The sequence below is a fragment of the Athene noctua genome, chromosome 4 (genome assembly GCF_965140245.1).
Source record: "Athene noctua chromosome 4, bAthNoc1.hap1.1, whole genome shotgun sequence".
Taxonomy (NCBI): Eukaryota; Metazoa; Chordata; class Aves; order Strigiformes; family Strigidae; genus Athene; species Athene noctua.
Genome location: NC_134040.1, coordinates 58,520,399 through 58,545,435, shown reverse-complemented (window position 1 = coordinate 58,545,435; position 25,037 = coordinate 58,520,399). Strand labels below are relative to the sequence as shown.

The 25,037-nt window shown below is 36.2% G+C and overlaps 1 protein-coding gene across 11 annotated transcripts in view; it reads right to left on the bottom strand.

Moving 5' to 3' along the window:
* The window catches only part of TBCK (TBC1 domain containing kinase), a 145,356-nt gene that overhangs the window by 76,456 nt on the left and 43,863 nt on the right, over positions 1-25,037 (bottom strand). For all 11 annotated transcript variants that reach the window (XR_012633594.1, XR_012633596.1, XR_012633595.1 and 8 more), the window contains 8 exons: positions 24,607-24,705; positions 23,260-23,322; positions 22,267-22,393; positions 21,655-21,705; positions 19,393-19,476; positions 15,446-15,531; positions 8,267-8,303; positions 6,760-6,921 (listed from right to left, as the gene is read on the bottom strand). Coding sequence is in view for 8 of the 11 variants with exons in the window: in XM_074905479.1 (XP_074761580.1) it covers positions 6,760-6,921; positions 8,267-8,303; positions 15,446-15,531; positions 19,393-19,476; positions 21,655-21,705; positions 22,267-22,393; positions 23,260-23,322; positions 24,607-24,705 (709 nt within the window). In the remaining 3 variants the exon portion in view is untranslated. The remainder of the gene's footprint in view (positions 1-6,759; positions 6,922-8,266; positions 8,304-15,445; positions 15,532-19,392; positions 19,477-21,654; positions 21,706-22,266; positions 22,394-23,259; positions 23,323-24,606; positions 24,706-25,037) is intronic.

Below are 25,037 nucleotides of genomic sequence, written 5' to 3'. Positions count from 1 at the left end.
AACCCTGCTCGAATTCTTCATGTTTAGTTTTGGTCTTTCTGTTGACTTCTACTAAACTCCAGCTCTTAGTATATTAATAACAAAGAAGTTTGGATAGACAGAATCAAATGCCTCACACTGATTTATAAAGGCAAGAGTTTAAGTTCTTTAAATATGAGCAAGTAGACCAAAGGGAATTGACAGCTATCCCAAAGTATGAGACCACTGAGAATTCACTTCAGTCCTTATTTTGGCAGAAAGTTTTTTCTACCTTTCAGACCACACTTCCATTCCAATTCTTTATTTAAGTAGTTATGTGCATCTCTATTAACAACACTGGACACGCGCACCCCCAAAACATAACTAAAATCAGAGATGTGCTGCTAGTGTACATTTTAATCAAGGAATTTTAACACTGCAGTATTGGTGCAGCTTATATTAAAATCCTTCTCCATTAACAACTAGAGAACTAAAGATTATTGGAAAGATTATTTATACCTATACAGGCAAAGAAACACATTCAGCATAACAAAAACACAGACAGATACCCTATTAGGCACCTCACTCTTTCAGCAACATTTTCCATAATGGTAAAAAAAAAAATAAATAAAAAAATCGAGTGCATACTCTTGCTTTCTAAGCACTAGTCTAATCCTGAACCAGTTTTCCTCATCATTATAATGAAACAGAGAGAAACATTTTTGAAACACTTTTGTAAAGAGAAAAAAAACCAAATTTGCCACATCTAGAGGCAAAACTCAGATAAAAGTGGCCTGAACTTTGTCATCCCATGCCTAAAAATGCTAGTATGTTTGACAGTCTACCTTCATGTACCTTGATTTTATTCTAGGTTAAAGATATACAAAATCCTACATGACTAACAGGTGGTTTATTGTATTCTCTGAAGTCCCCTTTTGCTATGAAGGGTACATACAAGTTCTATCAAGAAACAGGACGTGTAAGCTGTGCCTCAGACTGATTTTAAGACATGCACTAGGAAAGTTCTACTGATGAACTCACTTTTCACCTTTTTTATGAAATACCATCTCTTGAGCCAGTCCTTTGCTAAAGAATATATATTTGATTTTCTTCTGCCAATGCTACAGATAGCAAGAACACTAATATAAATAAAGGATTATGGCATTTTTTCCTTAGTGTGTCACCCACTGCAGCATTTCTCTTTAGTCTCAAGAAGATATAATCTAGAAATAGAACTGCATTTTGTTCATGTCACTACAAGTGGAAAACGTGAATAATTGAAGAATTCACAGCTTCAGGTAAAATGATATCAATCTTACAGAGTTTGACACTACTGAACAGCCCTGATGAGCAGGTGTGCCCTAACAAATTGCTCTGCTTCTGTACCAAAGCCAGCTCCCAACCCATAGTTCGCTGTGAGCCATTTAAAAAAAAAAAAAAAGGGGGGGGGGGGGGGGGGGGAAGAAAGCAAACAAAACCCCACTTACTAGCAGCAATGCAGAGTTTCTGCTTCATTCATAAATGCCAGTATTTGGCAACAATAATATTTGGGAATTGCATAAAAACATATACCTGCCACTGGCATCTAAAAAAGCTATCTAACATAGCAAAGGTGAAGAACATGTTCAGAAAAAGATGTTTCTATAAATAGCAGTCATACCTCCATCTTTAAAAAAAAGAAAACTAGAAACGTGATTTCCCTTTTGCTTCTGATGTCTTTTGGTATTTCCAATCCAATTTTTTTATGTTATAGTTATAACACCATTATCATGCGCAACATGTGACAGAGCCAAACTGCTGTTTTTCTTCAGATATACTATAATTTGGAAAAGCAGTCCAGCTTCACTAACTGCATGATAAATCACCTTGCAGTGTCATCTTCCATGGGGAACAACAGTTCCGAACTTGGGTAAGCTACAACAAAGCCACACGTCAAGATTTCATAGCTGGAGTTATGAAAAAAGTTTCCTTTTAAAAGAGCTACTATGACATCTATTCCTCAGAGCCTCAACAAAAGCAGTTTTTTTGCTGTTCACTAGAGCACTGAAGACCCCACTGTATCTCTTTCTGTCACCTTAAATTTGGTGTTTTGATCTCAGTTTACATTTTTATTCAAGAAGTGGTGAAACAAATGGGAACAGGCACCAAACACCCACAAACTCAGTGTGGGCTTGGCAGCCAACTGCCATTTCTTCCTTCCACCAAATCTTAATTAACTAAATGCTGAACCACCAGAAAGTCTGGCACAATAAAAGTATATGAGTCACAGATGTGGGCAGACAGAGAATTTTGAGGAAGAAAACGAACAGAAAGTAAAATGGTAGCTACCTAGGGTCAAATATATATCTAAAGTAGAGTTCTCTGATGTATGTCTAATTCTGCTGCTGTCAGCAGAAACAGACCACTCACAACTGTACCATACAATCTTAGTGTAGAATTTTAAAATATTTTTTAATCTTCAGCCCATTTCGGAGATGCATGTAATCCTGCTAATCATTTATATGGCTTTCACCATCATGGGATTCAGCATTTTGGCATGTTGCTACAATGGCAACAGATATAATTGTTTCTCCCACATCAGAGAAAATCTGTTCCTTGGAGAATCATTCTTGTGCTTTAATAGCAGCTGGATCTTTGACTACATGTTGCATCTTAAACCTACATGCCAATGTCTCACAAATCAGAACCCTCCACATATTCCAATTCAACAGTTTTACTGTAGCTCCTTTATTCAACTGGATTGCTTTTCCACAGCCAGTCTTTCCAGACATCCTATCTGAGGTCAAGGTTCTTCCTTTGGAAGCACTGACTAGCCTTGTGTCAACAAAAATACACCTTCCCAAGGTGCATAGCATTAAAAGAACAAGTCCTCCTCTTGCTCCAAAAATAGAGAAGATTATTTTATTGTGTGAACTAACCTACAAGGCTTACTTGAAAGTATGCTTTATTTCACATCTAGGTTAAGTGTTTACCTGTTCTCTAATAGTATCTGTTCCCATCTTTCATTTAGTTGTCCTGTCTCTTCTCAACACCACAATTAATCTCTGTATGTCAGTGATGACATTGGTATGGATCTCTGGTGGAAGATCTGTTCACCAGGTCCTACACTGCACCCATTTCTGGGTGGGAGTGAATTGGTCTACAGGATCCTTCAACTGTTTGCAAATTGCTGTACATATCTGGATGCTTCCTTCCTGGGTTTGTTTCCCAACAAAAGGTGCTGGTGACTGCACTACTTGTGCAATGCGTAATGAACGTGATAATCAAATCAAGCTACAGTAGTAATTTTTGAATTGCATATGTACATTATCACATGAATCACATGAACTTACGGCAAGATGTTAAAGACTAAGCTATAAGCAAAACTGCATGTTTTAAAGTAAAGTTACTCATACAGCTGGCCCTCAATGCATGAAACAACCTTCTGAGTTGTAAATTTGATGATACATAAGATGCAGACATATCCAGACTGGCTTAGTACAAGTCAGTACTCGTCTGAAAGCAGAGTCCTGCCCCTGTTCTTGGTACCTCAGGAATCACATTATCATAGTAGCACCACCCTTATCACCCTCATTTTCCTGCCACATGCTCCTGCTATGTGTCAGACTAAGATCAAGAAAAAGCAAAGGTAACGTATACTGTATTTGCTCTCTCAGCATCACCCAGAGATGAACTTTAGTAAATCTCAAAACTACATATAAAGAATTAGTAATGACTCCAGGGTTGGTTTTGTTTATTTCAGTACCTCCTAGATCTTCTCTGGTATGTATATTGCTTGAATAAAGTTTATACTTAACAGAGCTCCTTAAACACAAGGAAAAAAAACCCCAAACAAATAAAAGAATAAAAAGGCACCTAGGGGTACTAATTTCCTAAACAATCTAATTCTATTGAAGTTTTAGCGGTTGTTTATATGCCCTTTTTATACAGACCCACCAGGAATCAAATAGGACATTTGTTGCTACAGCAGAGGGAATTTCCAGTATTCTTAATTAACCAATTATTTTGTCAAATATTTCAAATAGATTTCCTAATGGGCTAGAATATCTTAAAAACTATATAAAATCAAATTAAAATTTTTAACAGAGCTCCTGAAAATAGCAAGCAATGCCTAACTGTATTTGGTTTATAGATAAAATATGGACAAAGCTTTGAGACAAGTATTGAAAAGGATTTTCAGAATGAAGTAATCAACAATGGCACTGTGACCCTTCTTTTTCCTCACATCATTAAATTTTTTAAACAGTAATTGAAACTGTTATATACAGTGAACTGAAAATACAGTTGGTTTTTTTTAACTTTAAATATGCATTTTTTAGAAATATCTGCTGTAAAAACAAGAAAACTTAGAAAAGCATCCACAAAGTTGCAAGATTGCAGTAAAACAGCTTTATCAGTCTGGAAAGCAAGTCGCTTTCACTGGCAGCCTGAGATAAGCCATTTCAGGGCACAGAAAGCTTAAAAACCACAGGAGTTTTGGGCTGTTGAACAACAATTGATTTTAGATTGAAATTATTGGAGATGTTTGGAACAACATAATCTCTTCCTCAGGGTGACCCAGTTTCAGGTGAAGGTTTTTTGTAAATTACTTTCAGAAAATTTTCAGGCATGGCACACAATTTATTTTAACTGAAATAACAGAAGTCCTGTTTGGAATACAGAGGCAATAAATTAGAAACAGTCAATACTACTTAATCAGAAATAAAACTCAGGTCAGAAAGAGAAAGCACAAGGATATGATAATTATATGTTCGAAGAAGTTACTGATTATAGAAGTCCAAGCTACACCAATACCTTTTCAATCACACTAGGATTGTCTTTCACACTCACTCTTTTTTCCTTTAGTAGTCAGTTTATGATATACTTTGGATTAATCTCACAATATTCAAATTGTGTCACTGTTGACATCCAAAATATTGCAGATAGCACCATCCAAAAAAAAAAAAAAAAAAAATCTTACCAGAAACACCATTCTACTAAAACATTTCCTAGCAGAGTATCAGCAAAGTTGTCAAACTATTATCAGCAGAGAGCATGTACATTATAATACTACAGATTTTAGTGATTTCATTTTATTACATAAACAGATAAGTATTATGAGAACTAAGGTGTCCTTATACATGACCTCAGCATAAAGTACTTAAATTGCCATTAAATCAGATGGTTCAAGGTAAATTGGAATACATAATTTAGAACCACTCAAGGAAAAAAATAGGGAGAAATTACATTAGGCAAGAAAATAAGTTTAATATTAATGAATCTAAGATATACAACTAATAGACGGAAGAGGAGGGAAGGGGGTGAGAGACAATATTTTAGTTTAGCACTCGCCTTTCAGACCATCTAAAGATATCCAGTTAAATTTAATAAGGGCATTTGAAATGACTAAGCATATAGACTGAAAATGAAAAAAACACACTGTAAGGAATGGCATAAATAAATTTCTTATAAATTGAAAAATACAGTAGTAATTACATAGTACATACTAAACTGAAAGGTAGCAGAAAACCAAAATTTTGAAATCCAGACACATGTTCAAGGGTATACAGTGAGAGACAGAATTTGTGACAATAATATTTAGAGAAATCAGAGAGTTTCATCTGTTTGAACTCACTGAACTTCTGAGAAACTGATCTATTCAGCTGTGAACTTAGCCTCAGTCTGCTTGCTGCCATATCCTAGACTACTGCTAATCTCTGTAAACTCTGCAGGTATGGAGATTGCCACACATAAGAGCTGTTAAGGTTAAATGGTTTTCCAAACTTGATTCTCTCATTCAGTTCTGAAAAAGAATGACTTCTATTTAAATCAATTATGAATTACTGAATTGCACACATGGTGTTCAGAGCCCACTAAATCTATAATTCACCAAGGAATTAGCCAAATTTACAGTTACCTTAAGAAAGGCCACAAATTAAAACAGTGTCACCTCTTAACCAAGACCTATATCATGTTAGTAAGATCCTGGGTCAGAGAGAGATAATTAATACAAGAATAGGAGTATGTTCTGGGTACAGTAGCCTTCCAATTCATGTGTTACATAAATATCAGGCCATCACAAATGGAAACAAATCTTTCAGTTAACAGGGCTTTCTTAGTTGAAATGCATTCTACTGTCTCACTAGAAGCTTGCTCAGAAAAAGACCCAAACTTTGTGGTTAACTGCAATTTAAAAAAACCAAAGATACAACACTTAACTTGTATGGATAGGTCAACCACCTCCCACTGAACAAGAAAACAAAACTTCTGTACAAGAGTCATGCAGCCTCTGATCCGATTTTGAGGGTTCTTTTGAAAGCTTTACATTTCAAATGGAAATTAATTTAACACAGACCAATGTCAATGGCTTCTATATTGCTTTCCCTAATTCTTTTACATTAATTGCTTCCACAGCAAAAGTTTAATTATTTTTGAAATCAGGCTAGTATCAGCATCAATGTAGAAAAGCACTGTTTAGAACAGCACTTTTTTTCACTGAGAAATCACTATCAACTGGATTGTTTCTATACATGGCATGTCTAAATATAGTCACTTATGAATTACTTAAAATCGTTTCAAATTTCACAGTAAAGTACTCCAGCCTTCACTTGGAAATAACAACAAGCTCACCCGATGACAGCAAGAAGACTTCTACTAACTTCACCAAGCTGTAGTTAAGACACTCTGACAGTGAGTTTGCTTAAATATACCATGATTTCAGAACACATGTAAGATTTGTTGTATATATTCACATGCAAGCACATACCGTCTTCATCAACACACTGGAGAAGACAAAGAACGAGGGAAGAAATTGCTCTGTACCTGGCAAGTCTGAAAAAAGGAGAATGCATTCATTGAATCCATTAGCCAGAAGACGATCCCTCAGTTGTTGAAGTATTGCAACTCCAATACAGAATGGGAAGGAGGAATTTCCAAGCAGTAATGTATCCCACAAGTGAAAAATTTTGTGCAAAGGAAAGACATCTGCATGATGAACAAACACAATTAAAAAAAAAGCTTTAAGCATACTAGTTGATAAAAACATATACAACATGCACACACTTCTTCCTCTCCAGTCTTAGGGTTATTCTTTATTTGGGAGCCAAAATGATTCAACCTGTTTAGAAACAGGTTTGTCTTCATATGCAGATTGATTATTCTGGATATCATCAGTGTCTTCTTTCATTAGTAAATACTTAGAATGGTACAGGTTTTCAGGTTTCACACACACAAAATTAGGCAATTTATTTTTCTTTAAGTATGGTGCAATTGTGCATTAGGACATGCATTTCCAATAATATGAAGACATTAATAATTTAGTAAGCTTAACTACTTAATTAAACAAGAAAATGAACAGAATAGAGCAAAAATTGGCAAAATAAAGGAAAGACAAGGAGAAAAGCCTATTACAAAAAGCGCCATTTTCTATACAAAGCTGAAGGTTACTCTCCTGAAATAAGCTATCCTTCAACTAAATAATTATAACTTTTTATTGCAATTCACTGCCAAGGAAACCATCCCCTTGGTCTTCCAAAGGTGATGATTCTCATGAAAGTTTTAGAAGAATGGTTAAACTGCAAGAACCAGTGCTTTACAGTCAAGATCTTTAGAAACTGCAATTAAGAATCTCAGATTAAACTCTTTGTTATTTCATCAGAGAAATAATCCATCAGCTCTTTTCATCCTGCCACTTTTTTAAAAAATTCAAAGTCTGCCAATGTTGACATGAAATTAAAAAAAAAATAGAAATCAGAGATCTTTGAATTACTTTCTAGATTTGCTTTAACAACCTTGTCCTCTTTCATTAAAAGCTCACCAAATTATAAAGCTCTCTTGGTTCCCTAACATACATGCACAAATACCATAGTAAAACAGTGCTAGTAGAATAACAATGTGTCAAAGTGCAATAAAAAAGAAGTTTGTTTTGTTAGTCTTCAAAACCAGTTACTCTGTTTCTTATATTATTTGGGTGAGAGCAGGGGAAGGTGGTGAGGTTTGTTTTTGGTTTTTTAACTATTATTTTATCTTTCTTCTCCAGTAAATAACAGCTTCCTTTGCACACTCCCTAAATGTGTATGTGTAAAATAATCCAGTTCAAACTTAACATAATACTTTTTTAGAAAAACAAGATGACACTGATTATTGTCAAATCAGGGCAGAAAGTATGTGACAGGCACCGTCCAGACTCAAAACCACAACACACATTCTTGCAAATTACAAGCAAAGTACTAAATGACAGACACATCACACCAATTAGGAAGGCTTTAGCTAAAAACTGTGCTTAAGAAATATAAGAACATTTAATCAGAGAAAAAGAACGCGTACTCACGTGTGAACATTGTAAGAAACCAAGGAATAGCATACAGCTGCAGAAGGTGGTGATGGGGGGGAGAGAACAAAAAAATGTTTTAAGAGCTGAAGGTGTTTATGATAATTGTCTACTATATTAGAAATTTGCCTAGCTTGTCACAAATGTCTTTAAAATGAGAAATAAACTACAGTGGCAGAACCACTACCATACAACTTCTAGCCTCTCAGAGAAGCTTCTTCTTCCTCCTTCAAATTACTAGTTTGTGATATTGTATTGAAAACAGTAACAAAAATCACCCTCACTAGGCTTATGTTTGCAGAAACTCCCCTCCCAAAGTCAACTCAAACACCTGCTCTACTAAACTGCCACAGTTCTCACCCTACATATATATACACCACTAAGTGAAAATTAGCAAAGGATGCCCAACAAGCATAAAACAACTTGATTTGATATATCTCTTTGACTATGAAATAACCCTGGATTTTTATATATACTTAGTGCAAATCACAATTTCCAACAGAAAAAAAAAAAACGTATCTATCTTTTTCTCCTATGTTGGTGTGTATTAAAATGTATACTTGTCAGTGAAAGGCACTAAGAACGGTTTCATTCTCAAAAGCATATAGTGTCAGTTGCCAACACCATTTATGTTGTTCTACTGTGACCTTTAAAGAAAGGTGTCATCTGAAGAATTTGAAGAATAGTTTCTGCAAACTTTCATACACGTGACATCATACAGAGAAGATTCAGTATGCATTAGAAGAGGTGAGCATTTAGGACACCTTAAGAGTTTATTAATGTTCAGTGAAGTATTTTGCATGTTGAAGGCAACAGAATCTATTTTCTTGAAACACTGAACTGCATAGAAAGTCCCCACAAATTAAGAATGCAAGAGCAAGACATTTCATTGTTAAATTTTACTTAGTTGCATAGCTCATGTGCTCTGTTTTCCACTTCTGAAGATTTACAGCTAGACATAAAGCTTAATATATTACTTTTTAGCTCATAAAAAGTGCAAATTAGTCCTCGTATTAAGCTTTCCCTGGAAGTAAGCAAATGAGAAGCACAAAGCATAATTGATATTATGTTAATAAATTACTACTTATTCCATAAACTCTTAACTGGGTAATGGCAGTGATTAAACGATGCACACATTTGCTGAAAAGCTCTTTAGCACAGCTGTCTCTAAATTTTATTCCTACATGTTCATCTGAGCATCAGATAGTATCTGAACCATACTGTCCATAAAACTAAAAAAACTGCGATGACCAGACTGTTCACCGCTTTCAGTATTCAGGAGGCTTTTATAAAGCTTGGCCTCCAAACCCCCATTTGATTTTAAGGTTTCAAAAACCAAAACAGATCAATTTCTATCACCATTGCATCTTATAATACATTCATACTATTTCCTAGAGTATATCTTTGTCATATCTTCAGGGTCCCTACTGAATAACATAGCCTGTTCCCCAAAATATTCCCTACAGTGGTTGTGATCAGCTGATACCTGTTTACCTGCTTCCTTGTCCACAATATCTTGCTTTCCATGCAGAAGGAAAACAATAATAATAGCCTGAGGCTCTTCTTTGCTTGGAGGTACAAATTATGTGGATATAATTTTGAACCACATTATTTCCTTGGTATTTAAAAGCAATTATTTCCTCCTTTTCATATATTTGATTAAAACATTTTACCAAATCAGATACACACTTTCTCCTAATTTCACAAACACTTCTATCTTGTAGGCATCTACCTACACAGAAATACACAAGAAAATACACAACATTTGAAGCATTAAGCAGATTATCATAAGGTTATGATAAGGTTTGCCATGAGGCAAAGCACTGCTTTGCTGTAGACTATCCTCAAACCTATCAACAATGACATGAAAAGTAGGTCAAACTATTTAAGTAGAAGGTATCAGGCAAAGTTTTACTGAATGGATTTTTCCCTCTGATTTTCATAATGTGCTAAGACAAGAAGGTCCTGGTAAACCTGAAGAGGTTATAATTACTATTAATAAGCAGACAAAGAAAAGCCACAACACTGGTGGTATTATTCCACCATACAAGTCAAACTGAAAAAAACAGTCAAGAACTACTACACTGACTTGAAGTCCTCAAATAAATAGGCTACCAAATTCTTTCAGATTGCATTTATAACATATTATTAGTAAATACTGCCCTCTAGCAATCACTGGCTGGAACAGCATTGTGCCATGCTTCTCTACTAACAAGATGCTGATAAAGAGGTTTTCAACCCTTCACCATTAAACCCTGAAACATAATGGGGTTATGGTTTTTATTAACATTTAACTCTCCGTAGCCGGGAAGCATACCTAATGTTTAATCAAAGTAGCATATGAACTGCTGGAACAGTCTGAGAATAAGTTACATTAAAATAAGAACCTGTAAAACCAATACTTCATTTTTTAGTTAACTTTAAACAACACCATAATTATAATTTTGCTTTGTAGTAAAATACAAGATCTTCTGTGCTTTTAAGCAAGCACTTGGATATTTCTTATACATGAACACAGCAGTACCCTAACATCAGTTCCCATTCAAATAATCTCAACAAATGCACAGGTTTTTTAGTTACAACTAAAATCTCTTGTCCTTAAGATTTGGTGTCACTCTCCATCTTTCCATTACCCTAGCTAAAGCTTCCCTTCCTGCTCTGCTGTGACAAATTCTGCTCAGTACCTGAACTTGGAGACTCACTTCATTGTTTTTCAACAGGGTGAAGATGTTTACTTGCCCATAGTTAGATGGGCATATTTTGAGAAGAGTGAATCTCCCATTAAACATTCAAAACTTTTAGATATTGGCTCAAATGACAGCAGAGAGGACTGAGAAAAGTTATCGTATATTTCTTTACTTATTGTCCAGTAATAACCCCCATATTGAAGATCTGTTAAGTAATTCAATCTTTCTTTCTAATCCTACTAAACTAAAAGGCCATTTGACATAACTACACAGAAAGGTGATCAAACAAAGAATGAAATAAAGATCCTCAGCTAAAAAGATGATCCTCAGCTAAAAGGAATCCCTTTCACCCTTGGGACACCCCCACTCCTTCCTTCTCCCTCATCCACTGTCATCCTCACCAAGTAGAGAGCCCCAGCACTCAGGTGTAGTGCTGCTGCCGAACAAACATACAAACCAACCCACCCCTCAGCAAGGAGAGAACCCGCCCTTTCCCCCTCCCGCCTGAGAACCAAAACTTCAAGGCCCTGCTTTCTTTCTTAAGTGTACTGTAAGGGAGAATCTGTATTTTTTATTTACATTTTATATTTTTGCACATAGCTAGGAGGTCCACCATTTAGAGAGATCTTGGATTGACCAAAAAGGGGGCTTTGAAATGTGTATCTTGTTACTTATCTCTGACTTGTAGTGTGACCAGGCCCAAACCATTATCTCAAAGGAGAATAAAACAAAACCTTGTAAAAAGAAAAAAAAAGACAAAAAATGAAAAAAAAAAAGAATTTACAATCTTACTCCAGGCATTCCAGTAACTTTTTTTGTGTGTATGTACTGCAGCTGTACCACAAATCATGGTTTGTATGAGAAGGCAAGGCTAAAGATAAAACAGTTAACGGTTTCTTCTTCCCCCCCGAAGCTGCTGTTTATTTTTACCTTTTTCCTTCTTTCTTTTTGGCTTGTTTGATGTATGTGTGAAACAACATTGTCCCACAATAGACCAGAATTTTATTTTGCTGAGTTCTCCTAACAAGGTTGCCTCCCAACTGCTGCTTTTTGGTTTTATTTTCATTTGTCAAGAAAATTTTTGTTTTGTTCTCTACAGCTTCATGAGAAGGGTAAGTGGAGAAAGAGGTGCTGATCTATTGCCCCTGGCGTCTACTGATAGGATACATGGGAATGGCTCAAAGCTGCATCAAGGGAGGTTTAGACGGGACATTAGGAAGCATTTGTTTACCAAAGGGTGGTCAAATACTGGAACAGGCTTCTTGGAGATATGGTTGATGCTCCAGGCCCATCAGTGTTTAAGAAGCATTTGGACAATCCCCTTAACAACATGCTTTAACTTGGTCAGCCCCAAAGTGGTCACGCAGTTGGACTAGATGATTGCTGGAGGTGCCTTCCAACTGAAATAGTCTATTCTATAAAACCCTGATCTTGCACCTTCATATTTTGTCTTCAAAATACAAATGTACTTAGCTTCAAGCCTATATGGTGCCTAGACAATTAATCATGTATTCAAATGTCACAGAACGGTGAAAAAATATTCTGATAACTGGGGATGCTAAGAGAATGCAGATTGAGTCCAATTTTTGGTATTACATTCTACCCATCTACATGCACCTACACAAACAAAATTTGAGGAATGATCACTTTCCTCACAAGATAAAAATACCAGCAAGAAACCTCTCCCCCAGATTCACCACTAGGTAATCGTGTAACAGAACAGAGATAAAGTACGTCAATTGCAGAATTTTTAATTCTCAGTTAGATGAAGCTCTATTACTAACACCTCCTGCATATCACCAAAACCAAGCTAAGGTATCTGCCTATGACAGTAGCTCCAGCACAATGATATTAAGTAAGTGCAGACAGACTTTGTCCTCTCTGTTAATGGCCAGCTAACAACTGCAGCTAGCTTCCATAATTTACACCTGAAAGCTCTTTAGAATAATTTACGACTATAGATACCCTTTCAGTACTGTAGAACACTTCCTTGTTTTTCTTCAGTTCAAAATAGTCTGCTGTTGATGTCAGAATTATTCATAAAATATAGAACGTGTTATGAAGCATTATATAGGGTGAGGGAGATTATAAACTTTGGGACAGTGAGCAAAGAAGGACTGTAAGATTCACTGTATATATCCCTCTATTTACATGTAAATCACACAGCCACAGCTATGTACTTAATCCAGGCACCACATCAGCTAACAATATTCACAACTATTCAAGCGTCAGCAGTGTTCAATATTCTGAGAGCTACGTGACCCGAAGCAAATGAGAAGAGTGCCAGGAAACACAATCTTTCCTGCAGCGGAGCCTGCGTTTCAATGATTAAAGATTAAGCAGGGTTTACTTTGATAGGATTAGTACTCAAGCACGAAACTCTGGTTCAGATCTCATTACTACAGTGCATATCCTTCACCTTGATGGATCCTGTGCTGTCTTGTTACAGGTACAAAAACCACCTCTCTCACTAATCTAAAAGGCAGAACAACTTTTACTTATAAAAAAAAAGACAGACTATTTAGAAAGGACAAGCTCTCTTCAGAGGTTAGTGTTAATTTTAGAACTAGCATTTATATTCAATGCAAAAGCTTTTTTTAAAAAATAAACGTCTGTTTTGTAATTATTTGCTAAATTACCTAAGCATCTCTAGACTGTAACTCTTAGAGACAAGGTTCACATTTGACTATGTGCTGACCATTGACTAGCAAAACACAAACCTGAAAATATTACAAAACAAGTGATTTTAAACTATTCCATCTGACTTGCACCTTGAAGGTTTCCAGTGGAGAATTACAACTGCATAAGCAGACACTAGGAGCTGCTGAAAGATCAACTAACACCCAAGATGGATCACTACAGAGCTCTCACATAGGTTAGCAGCAGAAAAGGGGACCTGGTCAGGGAAATTACAGCTCTCCCTCTTCAGTAAGAACTAGTACCCTGGACAAAATACACATATTAATTGCTTTGGACACCCACAGCCTTTAACAAATAAATATCAAGTGCATTTACAGCAATGTAGCAAAATTGATTCTTCCTCAGGAACTTAAATGTTGCTGTTATCTGTGCCCTTCATCCCCCCCAAATATTCAGGGTTTCTGCAGATGAATGTTCTCCCTTCTCTCCACCTTCCCTTCATTTTCCTCCTACCCACTCTCTTTAGATGTGGGTGGGTCATCAGCAATACAACGGAGCCTTCTCAAACATCTTTGTTTATAATGTAACGCACCAGCTTTCTCTTTGGTTAATTTTGATGCCACAGTATCTCTTAAATTTATATCATTCATAAACAACGTTATTACATTAAAAACACTTCTAAAAACGAAAGCATCTCTCTGCTTTTCCATTAAAATTTTTGTAAACAGTGATAATGAGTATCTGCCATCCCAAAGACACACAAATTCACCCTAGCAATTGTGTACAACAAATGACTTACAGAAGCTTGCCCTTGTTGCTTCAATTTACAAGCTTATTTTTACCAGAAAAGCTGCATACTTATTAGGAGATGCATATATTGCTTACAGGAGAAATGCACATAAGTTACTTATTTATGAAATTTATAATTCTACATCAACATCTCTTGACTTGTTTCCTTGTTCCATTCTGACCTCTCATCATCATCTGTTCTTACAACCAACTTGTAATTACCAAATTTCTAAATGTCAAATATGTCATGATATAGACTGTATGAATTAACAGTGTTCTCTCCATAGCCTTGCCTAAGTCTACTTTTCAGAAACATCAGCCATAAAGTTCAATAATGCTATAGTATGCAGACCAACATTTTCATAGAGTATTATCTGGGCTTTCTGGACTACACATGCCTCTCTAAACAAAGGACAAAAACTTCACTATTTACAGTGATAGCTAAAGTATGGCTCTAAAAGAAGGCCTTGTTTTGCTTTTTCCACCATAGCCCTTCCTCTCTACTACATTTTGGTTGTGATGTCAGTTTTCATCTTCCTTCATCTTGCAGACTTCTTCCAATGAAGGCATAAAACTTATGACACAAATTATGCACTTATCCAATGTTTCTGGCAGACTCCAACAAATGACTGCTAAGCATCTGCCAAGGTCTGACATATCTACAGATTAACTATTACTTGCAAATTGATGTGCTTTTTGTGTTAACCAACAGCATTTAGGTAGTTTGCAGAAATTTTGCTATTAGTCATTTATAGACACATCAATTTTTATATATTAATCCACACTTCAAAAATAAAAATTATATACATACTTTAAGTTACAATAACTGACTAGTAGTATTTTTACTGTTTTTATCATGCCTACAGAATGGCAAGGACTGAAGTATGTAAAACAACAATCAAAACTTCACCATTTTATCAACATATTCAGAACGGTGCATTAATGTGAAAGTCCCACTTCATGTCAAACTGCTACTGAAGGAGTCTGGAAAGGCATCTCATCATAGTTGCCCTCCACTTTTTACTTCCTTTGAACAACACTTAGAAGAACCCTTAGCACTTACATCTGGAATAAAACCGATTTCATTAAGGTGGTTACTCAGCTCTGGATCATGGAATGCAATCATCTGGGAAAACACCGTCAGGTATTCTGAAATGACAAGCATATTCAAGATCATTGTCAAAAATGCCACCACGTGCTGCTAGCTCACAATAGAGCTGTAGAAAAGGAAGAAAAAATATTTTTTTTTTTTTTCAAACCTATAGTAAACCAGCAAGATAATACACTACCACCCTCCTTGTCACCAATATATTCAATACAGAGGAAGAAAGGCTTAATTTCTCTTCCTTAGTACTTCTCAATTTGATTTTTCAACAATGGTTTAATTGGCTCATACTCAGATTGTGATTTATGTTTGACATGAAAAAGATTTTCAGTATGAGTATGAGCCACAAGATATTGATGGAAGCAAATCAGAACAAGACTGTTCCAGGGATTTTTAAGACACAAACTGTTTTAGTGATACAAAAAGTTGATAATCTTTAAATTAAATTCTGTGTGTTTTTTTTTCTACAAAGTTAAATTCTGTAATCTGGAAGCTGAGGTTTTTAAGGTCATGGGGCTTTAAGGTTACCACTTCCATGATCAGTAACATCTTAATTTGTATTTTTTGGAATAGATAAGGACAAATACTTATATTACATCTTCAGCATGGCACATTAAGCTGATGGTTGCAATTTCATTACGTTGTCTAAATAACATGTGCTTTTAATTAGAAAAGAAACAGACAGCAGAACACAGACACTGACAGATTTCTTTCTGTTCTGCCCCTCTCAATTTTATCCACATTGTCATACTCTTTGTTAGAAGGAAAATGAAGAGGCAACATCGTAATTTTGTAACAGATGGCAATTCCTTTTCCTCCATGCTCCCAAGAAGAGAGTAATTAGGGCCCGGATAGCTAGTTGAGGGGAGGAAAAAAAGACAGTGAATGTGAACCCTGGTTCCAGATCAGAACATGCTGGCATCTCAATGCTCCACAGACTACTGTGTAAATAACTCTCTATTACTCTGTCTTCATCCCTGAAGTAGCAAAATTAAATTCCAGTTTCACTGCTAAGAAGCACAAAAGTGGCTCTGCTGGAATAATTGCATGGATAGACACCTTTAAGAACAGAAGTGGGTGTATAAGCATTCAGATGTTTACAGACTCCTTCCTATCTTACTTAAAACTTGATTATCTGCACTCAGGTTAGCTCCTCTCAGGTTAAGCCAGCAAGTTAAGAACAATCACTCCGTAAAATAAATCTAATTGGACTAAAAATTGTAAAAGCTGATTCTGCCTCAGGAGGACTAATAAACAAGGCTCTCACGGTAAGAACACAAGGAAAACAAGCCACAGTCCTACTGAAGTTATACTTGAAAGGATGCCTAATTCTTCAAGACAAGTTGCAATAAAAATTAAGACCTCTTGAGTCTACTTCAGAATTTTGCAACTTTTGCTTCAAGCTGTAAAGACAAGGACACAGCACACTAAACCTCTCAGGAGATTTCTGGCATCTTAAGAGTGCCAGCCTCTCCCTTCTTACACTACATCTCTATTATATCACAGATGACCTGGCAGCACTCAGCTGAACAGTTAAGTGGGTAAACAGACCCATGCTGAGTTTTGTGTCACCAAGGCCAGACTGCTTTGGAGCTACTCACATACCTCATTTTCTCAGTTTCAAGATTAAGTTATTTTTATTCACATACATACAAGTTAGAGAGATAACTGAACTCATGACTTAAACTCATACCATACTACATGATAATAATTTTTAAAAAGTGCATCTCTAAGGTGCATCTGACATGAATTTAATGAAACAGCCACTAATCACAAGTCAGGCACAGGAGATCAGTAATCCTACACATTCCTAACACACACCGACGTATTGCTGAAAACAATGTCACAATTAGCTTCCCTAAAGCACATTTATTTTAAAAATTAAGATTCATGCCCATGATAGTTCTCTACAGATAAAGTACAGGTTGGTAAATACTATCCTTATTTGACTAGCCAGTCTCATGAAATATAATTACTGTGTGGGATTACATGGTTAATTAAGGGTCTATCAAAGCCACACAAATATTCACAAAAATGTATTGCTTAGGTCCAGCCAATTGCTGTTGGTTGGAATTTTATTATATGAATTTCTGTTTTATATAACTGGTCATTTCATACCTAAACCTCTTTAACTGCTCTTGCTTCCTGTTTCATGTAAGGAAATATGTCTGAAGCTTAGAAACACCACCTGTCTTCATTGTATAGGACAAAGTCAGAAATGAGGTATGCTAAACTCTGCAGTTTGAAAGATTGCATCCGTCCACCCCTACACGGAAGACACAAAGAAGCTAAAAAGCTAAAATTGCACTGGGTAGTTAAATGACACATTCTTAACACTTACTTCCAACCCAATAAGGCAGGCAAATTACACAGAATCTTCCTTTAAAACCATATTTACACATTGGTGTTTGACATGTGACCCTAGAAAGGATTAAATCAGGATCCTGAAAACATCCTAAAAGTTCCAGTCTCCCCGAGTCCTTGATGATGCCAGATGTTACACAGGAACGCATACATTACTTTGGTTCACAGAATCCTACTGACCTACATTTCTAACTTTGGCTGACACATATTATTGTAAGGCCCCTAAGGAATAACATCAGGGAACTCGAGAGAGCAAAAGTATTATTTTATGGAAGAGTATAACTCCTTAGAGAAAAGCCTTTACCAAGCTATTAATCTTGAAGTCTAAAGCAGTTGTCACCACAGGAGCATCTTACACACTGCTCCTTTTTTTCCAGCTAGCACTCTTTCTTTACAGACAAAAGGATGCAAACAAGTTCTCTTGAATGCTCTTTCCAAACTGTTATTTTATATATTCAGTTCATGACACCTCTTAACCCACCATCTTTCATATTTAAACTCTCCTGACCACTGTGTTCTCTCCTTATGCTAGCTCTTCCCTATTATCCAGTACATAACTGCTTTTATGTCTTAATTTTTTTTGTTGATCAGTTCTTAATTTCCTTTTGTTTTTTTGAAGACAAAATATGACAAACACCATTTCTAAGTTGAGGAGATTCACAGGTCATATACAAAAATTTCTGTAAAAAAATACAAGGACAGCAAGCCATGCTGAAACACAGTATTCAAAAAACCACTCAGAACTGCTTGCAATTAAAAACATTAAATACCACCTGTTTTTCTAAACCACTGATGATTTTTCAAACAGCTTCTGTTGTTTTTTAAAAACTGCCTGCAAGTTTAAAAACTTGACTGTGCCAAGGTGGCTTTCTAGGTCTAAACAATTCCTTCTTCATGTTTCAGTGAAATTTACAATTAATTTTAGAGTAGACATTTACCTTCCAGCTATTTTTTTAATTTGTCTGAGCTACCTTTATAGTTATTGAAGACTGAACTATGGAACATCATTCGTCAGGGTTCTTTAACTTCTGTCCTGTACTAAGTGTTATTATCTTCTGTTCAGTAAGAAACTCACCTCAAATCCCTAACTCTCTGAACACCATGACTTCCATTTTCTGCAGAGTCCCTAGTTGGTACTGTTTTTCTTAATTTTCTCTCATTGTCAAAATAGCTCCTGTATGATTTTAATCACCTGAAGGGTAGATCTCTACAATCTAACACTGGAAAGACTATTTCCTTATTTTGCAACTTTGTATGATCAACTGACTCAACACGGATATGACACAGAATACTTCTGCATTTTTTTTGTGTGTAGTTGGTGTTTTTCTCCTGCCTGAATCTTTACCCACTTATTTTGTTCCCATTTTTCTTGCACAGCTGTTCTTATTTACCTAAAATAAAGCCTTAGAATGAAATAGGTGGTTATTTCTGCAGTGCAATTCTAGCTGTGTTCCAATTTACAACCACTTGAAAAAGTGTATTTATATATCCAGAAATAATTCTGATTCTTTTAGAACTACAACATAAATACAAGGACTTACCTTGAATAACATGAGAATTATCCTTCAGAAAGAAGTTATACAAATACTTGGGGATAAAAGCAGACATGCAGGCATACGCCAGAGCTGAAAGAATTAGAAAAATGAATACAGCTACAGAGGACATAGAAACATAAGTACACTTAGCAAAGATCATTAATAAGGATAAATACTTAAATAAATCTATACACAAAAATGATTGTAAAACATACAAAAAGGACATATTCTTCAATAAAGAACTTTAAAAGCTCCTAGAAAAGTCTCCTTCTGTCACGGAGTAATCAACATAAATCTGGTTAGACCTGGTCTGCATCCAGTTTTTTTCTGTACTTCTCAGTGACACAGTAATGAGATGATGTTTGGAAAGCCATGGTGGTGTTTGTATCAAAAAGTAAGGTCCCTGGATGAATAAAATTTTAGAAGGCAGTTTCAGGCAACTGCACTGTTGCAGTTATAGGTTTTCTCCTACAGAACTTACAACCAGTTTATGCCCCATCAGATTCCCATCTCATCTCTAACTTCAGCTCAGAAAGAAACTAGAGTTCAGAAGAAAAACCACAGAATGGAATATAATTTAAAATACTGTCAGAAAGATGGACAAAAACTTCTCAACAGCTTCTCACATACATACCAGATAGAGATTAGAAGGTAAAAACTTTAGTGTTTTGCACCCTTGATTAATTCCTGGTAACTTGGCTAAGAGACAATCTATTGTAATACAATTCTTAGCCATAGTGCTAGACCACAGATGTAAAACAGAAATCAGGGTTTGTCGTAAATTGTCTAAAGACAGTAAATATAATTTTGGGAGTTTCTAAGCAAAACATCAGATTTATAGCAAATATGACATCGGATCATGTTATAAATGGTGTTACAACTTTTCTAGCATTGAAACCACTTCTCAAATATCCAATCAGAACACAAAATTCTACATAATTCACAAAATTCTACATAATTCACAAAATTCTACATAATTCACAAAATTCTACATAATTCACAAAATTCTACATAATTCACAAAATTCTACATAATTCACTACTATTATATTTTGCTTCAGTGGGAAGGAAACAAGGTTCTACAATCAAACTGTATAGGAACATGTCCATGAGCAAGCATCTGTTGAAATGCCTGAATTAGTATGCACAGCAGGCGTAAGAGGAGTCATTGTCCTAAGAAACTATTCTTCCCCACATAGACCTTAGATAAAGAAAGTCATATGCAAGGGAATAGAAGATTGGACTAGACCTATTCTGAACAAATTGCATTCCAAAAACGTAAAGGCCACATATCCAAAGCTGGTCTGATAAGCTTTTAGGCATTTAAAACAATCATCAGCTTTTCTGAATAAATCTAGTCTGACAGGTTGTCCTGGTTTCGGCAGATAGAGCTAATTTTCTTTCTAGTAGCTGGTATGGTGTTGTGTTTTGGATTTAGCATGACAATAATGTTAACACACTGATGTTTTTAGTTATTGCTAAGCAGCATTTGTATTAAGGCAATGACTTTTCAGCTTCTCATGCCTTGCCAGTGAGAAGGCTGGAGGGGCACAAGAAGTTGGGAGGGAACACAGCCAGGACAGTTGATCCAAACTGGCCAAAGGGATATTCCATGCCATATGGCATCATGCTCAGTACACAAACTGGGGGGAAAGCTGCCTGGGGGCCCCTGCTCAGGAACTGGCTGGGCATTGGTCAGTGGGTGGTGAGCAACTGCACTGTGCATTGTTTGCTTTGTATATCCTACTATTTTCTTCCTTTTCTGTTCTATTGAACTGTCTTTATCTCAGCCCACGAGTTCTATTTATTTTTTCCCCCCCCCCTCTGTTCTCTCCCCCATCTCACTGGGGGCAGGCTGTGTGGTGCTTAGCTGCTGGCTGTGGTTAAACCACAACACAGTTTAACAGTTAGGTTAACAAATGATGCATTCACATTAAGTGAGGCTGAAATACAGCTTCACTGAAAAAGACAAGTACTAGAGAAGCACTTCTTGCTATTCTATAATTAAAGTTATTTGTGCTTTTTCTTATGTATTTATTATTGTACTTGGCTATAAACACAGGGTTGAATCTGTCTGAACAGCAGTACACCACATACACTTTTCAAAAACCAGCCATTTCTTTTGACTTGTGGCAACAAGAACTTTAAAGTTCCTTTGTAGCTACAGAAAGTTTCCATCTGTAAGTGGGTACACACACATGTGTCTACAACTCGACACAGATGACAGACTGTGCTTCCCCCTCATCCCCAGCAGAAAAAAGGTACTCACCTTCATTGTTAAAATTCAGGTACAGAAATGGTGCACAAAGAGAGTCAAGACCTAAAGAGAGAAGAGCCATGAAGAAACTGCATAAAGAGCTCATTTATTTTAATGCATAAGTTAGGCATTAATTTATCATGAAAATTTGCATACTTGATATTGATTACAACTCTGCAATGTCAGGCTTCACATGTAATGTTGAGAACAACTGTGAAATCAATGCATGAAAACAGAGAGGATTTCAAACTGTTGAACTATAATTCTGAATTTATTATTGTGCCAAGGCTTCCAAAAAATGCATTTACCATCCCAAGAACTCACTCAGTAACTTTTGCAGTTTGACCTTGGAACTGAACAGTAAGCAAGAGACTTTTTTTTAATAAAGTGATTGAAACTTAAGGACAATAAATACATAAGAAAGAAGGGGGCAATTTTACACTACAAATTAAATATAAATCACAAGGATCTAAGTTTGCAATAACACACAGATTCATTCTTCAAAAGAAACAGAAAGGAAAACACTCAAAAAAGCCTATAGGGCAGGGGGATGTGGGAAGATATTTTTAAGTAAGTCACAGGTTTCCAGTTAATTATGTGACTCTGCCAACTAGTTGAACTCACCTTGCCAGTACACCAAATCAGGGTGGGAAACAACCCAGGCTTTCAATACACGTCTAAACTTTGCATGACCCTCTGGTGATGACAGTAATTCGTCATACTGGTGGCAACGAGGAATATCAACTTCAATCTGCACCACAGCCAAGCATATAATAGAAAAAGAAGTCAGAATAAGTGGGGTAGTACTACAGCAATCTTGCAACACTAGAGGTGGAAGTCAGCCAAAGAACATAGGTCAGACCACCACCATAAACACAATCTGCTTCCTCCATCACTCTCAAAATCAAAACTGAAAAGGGACAGGGGACTCTTAAAAGCCCTGTCAAAGATTAAAAACAGAGACTTTTTCAGATTCATATTTCTAAAAGGATTCTAACTCTTAAAAAAGGCAGAAAACAGATTACAGTTATATTTCTTTTTTCCTGATTCAACTTTTGGACTCTTTTCAGGTTCTAATATCACTTTGCCCTAAAGGATAATCAAATCAGACTTCTCAGAACATTTTTACCCAATTTGATGGAAAATATTTCTTCACCCAGCCAAAAGGAATAGCCGTTGCTTGTGATGTCTTTTTATGTCTGGCATGGTTTCTTGGAGAACCAAATTGCTTAAGAACCCATTTTTGTGAAGCACAGCTCGTCTTACAGGATCTCAGGGTACTCAGCACTATCTGGTACAAGGTCAAACAGGCACAAGTAACATCCAATAAAAACAGGACTTTTAACAATGTATCAGTAATATTGTTCACTACGCTCTGCTGCTGCTACAGAAACAGTGATTCTGAAGTAAAAGAGGATCTAATTTTCCACGTTATAACATATTTTGAGTTAAACTACTTGTTCCTATCTGTTTAGCAAGATTCTTGTTACAGCATGAATAAGGTTAGAGGACAGGGGGAAGGAACCCTTCTAGTATTATCAGCTACATCTGCTGTAATAGGCAAATGACTTTTGCATTACTTCAAGTGACAATATTTGATAGCACCAGAAGTCTTACTTGTCGGTCTGTAGGAATCGGTGTGTCTTTATCAATGGCATCATATTTTGCTTGTATGGCACCCTACATGTAGAAGAAGAACACTTGAATTTAGAAATCCCTTACTAACATAAATGCATATTACAGTGTACATGCTGATACACAGAAGCTGACCGCTTTTCTTAGGTGCTTTAGTTAGCAACTTTCTTTTCCTGAAGTACATAAAATTCCGAGACCTGAATTTTAACAAAACCATCTTTATTCTTATTCAGGACACAGACCATTCCGTGACCTCCTCTGTACCATCTTCAGTGATTTTCAGTTGCAGAAAGCTATGTACTTGACAGTTTTCCATTTTCAAGTTAAGAAATGGTCTCAATTTAAATTTAGTGCTTACTTCAGCCACTGGCAAGTGCTTTCAGCATCATCTCTAAAGGCACTGAATCCAGCTGTCTGTTAATTAATACTGGTTATTACCAATATACACTACTCCTAAGTAGCCTGTCCTTGCTTGAGTCCCTAGACAGACATGCCAACAAGTCCATCCTTACGTTATGGAACAGGGAAACAACTACCTGCATTGTACAGATGGTAAGCTGATGAAGCATGAGAACTTACTCATCTCCCAAGACCCAGGCTACAATCTTGACCAGCAGCTGTTCTTTACCTTTACAGCTCTTTTTTTGGTCATGTTATATAGCACTCAGCAGATCACATCCTAAGCTAAATATCCTAAATAACCTGGGATGTGTTATCTATAAGAACCCGTTTGCTGCACTACTGCAGATTGCAAGCAAAGTAGATGCAAAAGCTGGGTAGTCAAGCAATCTTTGTGAGGAGTCCTCATTTCAGGGACATCCCTTTCTAGTCCTCTCTCCAAATGGGTTACGTTTAATTTATTTATTTTTCAGTCTTTGGAGGAAGTGCATTAATTGGTAGGGTGAGAAAAATACATTTGATATGTTTCATCATGTTTGCCCAACTATTGCTGACCAGAGCAGAAGGATTCTAACTGCATTTGTCAAAAATATTAAAAATCAAACCAAAAAACCCCATTAACTACCACTTGTATTTGAATAATCTATCAAAATTTGGCTGTATGGGTAGTATCTTTCTATCTCATAATCAAAATTTAAGGCAGTCCAGTTTACATACATTCTGTGAAATCAAATATTAGAGACAAGAAGCAAGTTTGTCTAAACATTGCCTTCATTTACACAATTTCATGACTCATTTTGCTTGAAATTCCAGTAATTCTACCTGCCAAATCTTCAAATCCACGCCATCTTCTCTGTCAATCCCATTCTTAGCCCATTCCCTCCACAGCCAGTACTGGAATTCCCGCAAAAGCCCTCCCATTACCCTTACCTCAACACCCAACAGAGCAGCCCAGGTTATGCCTCTCAGAAGAGGAGGAATGTCAACCCTGGCTTCTTTCCAAATTTGGTTTTTCTTATATGGGTAGGCCTTCAAAGAGAAGAGATTAACAGCAAAAAGTGTTACCATGTAACTGAAACAATTCAAATTCCCATCCCAAGACAATCTTTCCCCCAAAGGACAAACGTTGTCAGCCTGGACAATAAACGCAAGTTTTACAGCAAGTAGGTTTCATTCCTAACTGGAAGGCCTGGATAGAGGACTACTGTTTGATGTTAAAATACTCACTCTTTCTCATAAATGTCTTCATGTGCTTTGGTATACATTGGATATATATATATATATATATTTACTAATCCAAATTTTTAGTAAAAGTTTTCTCTTCAATATATTTTTCTTTTCATACCACGTATCCAATACTT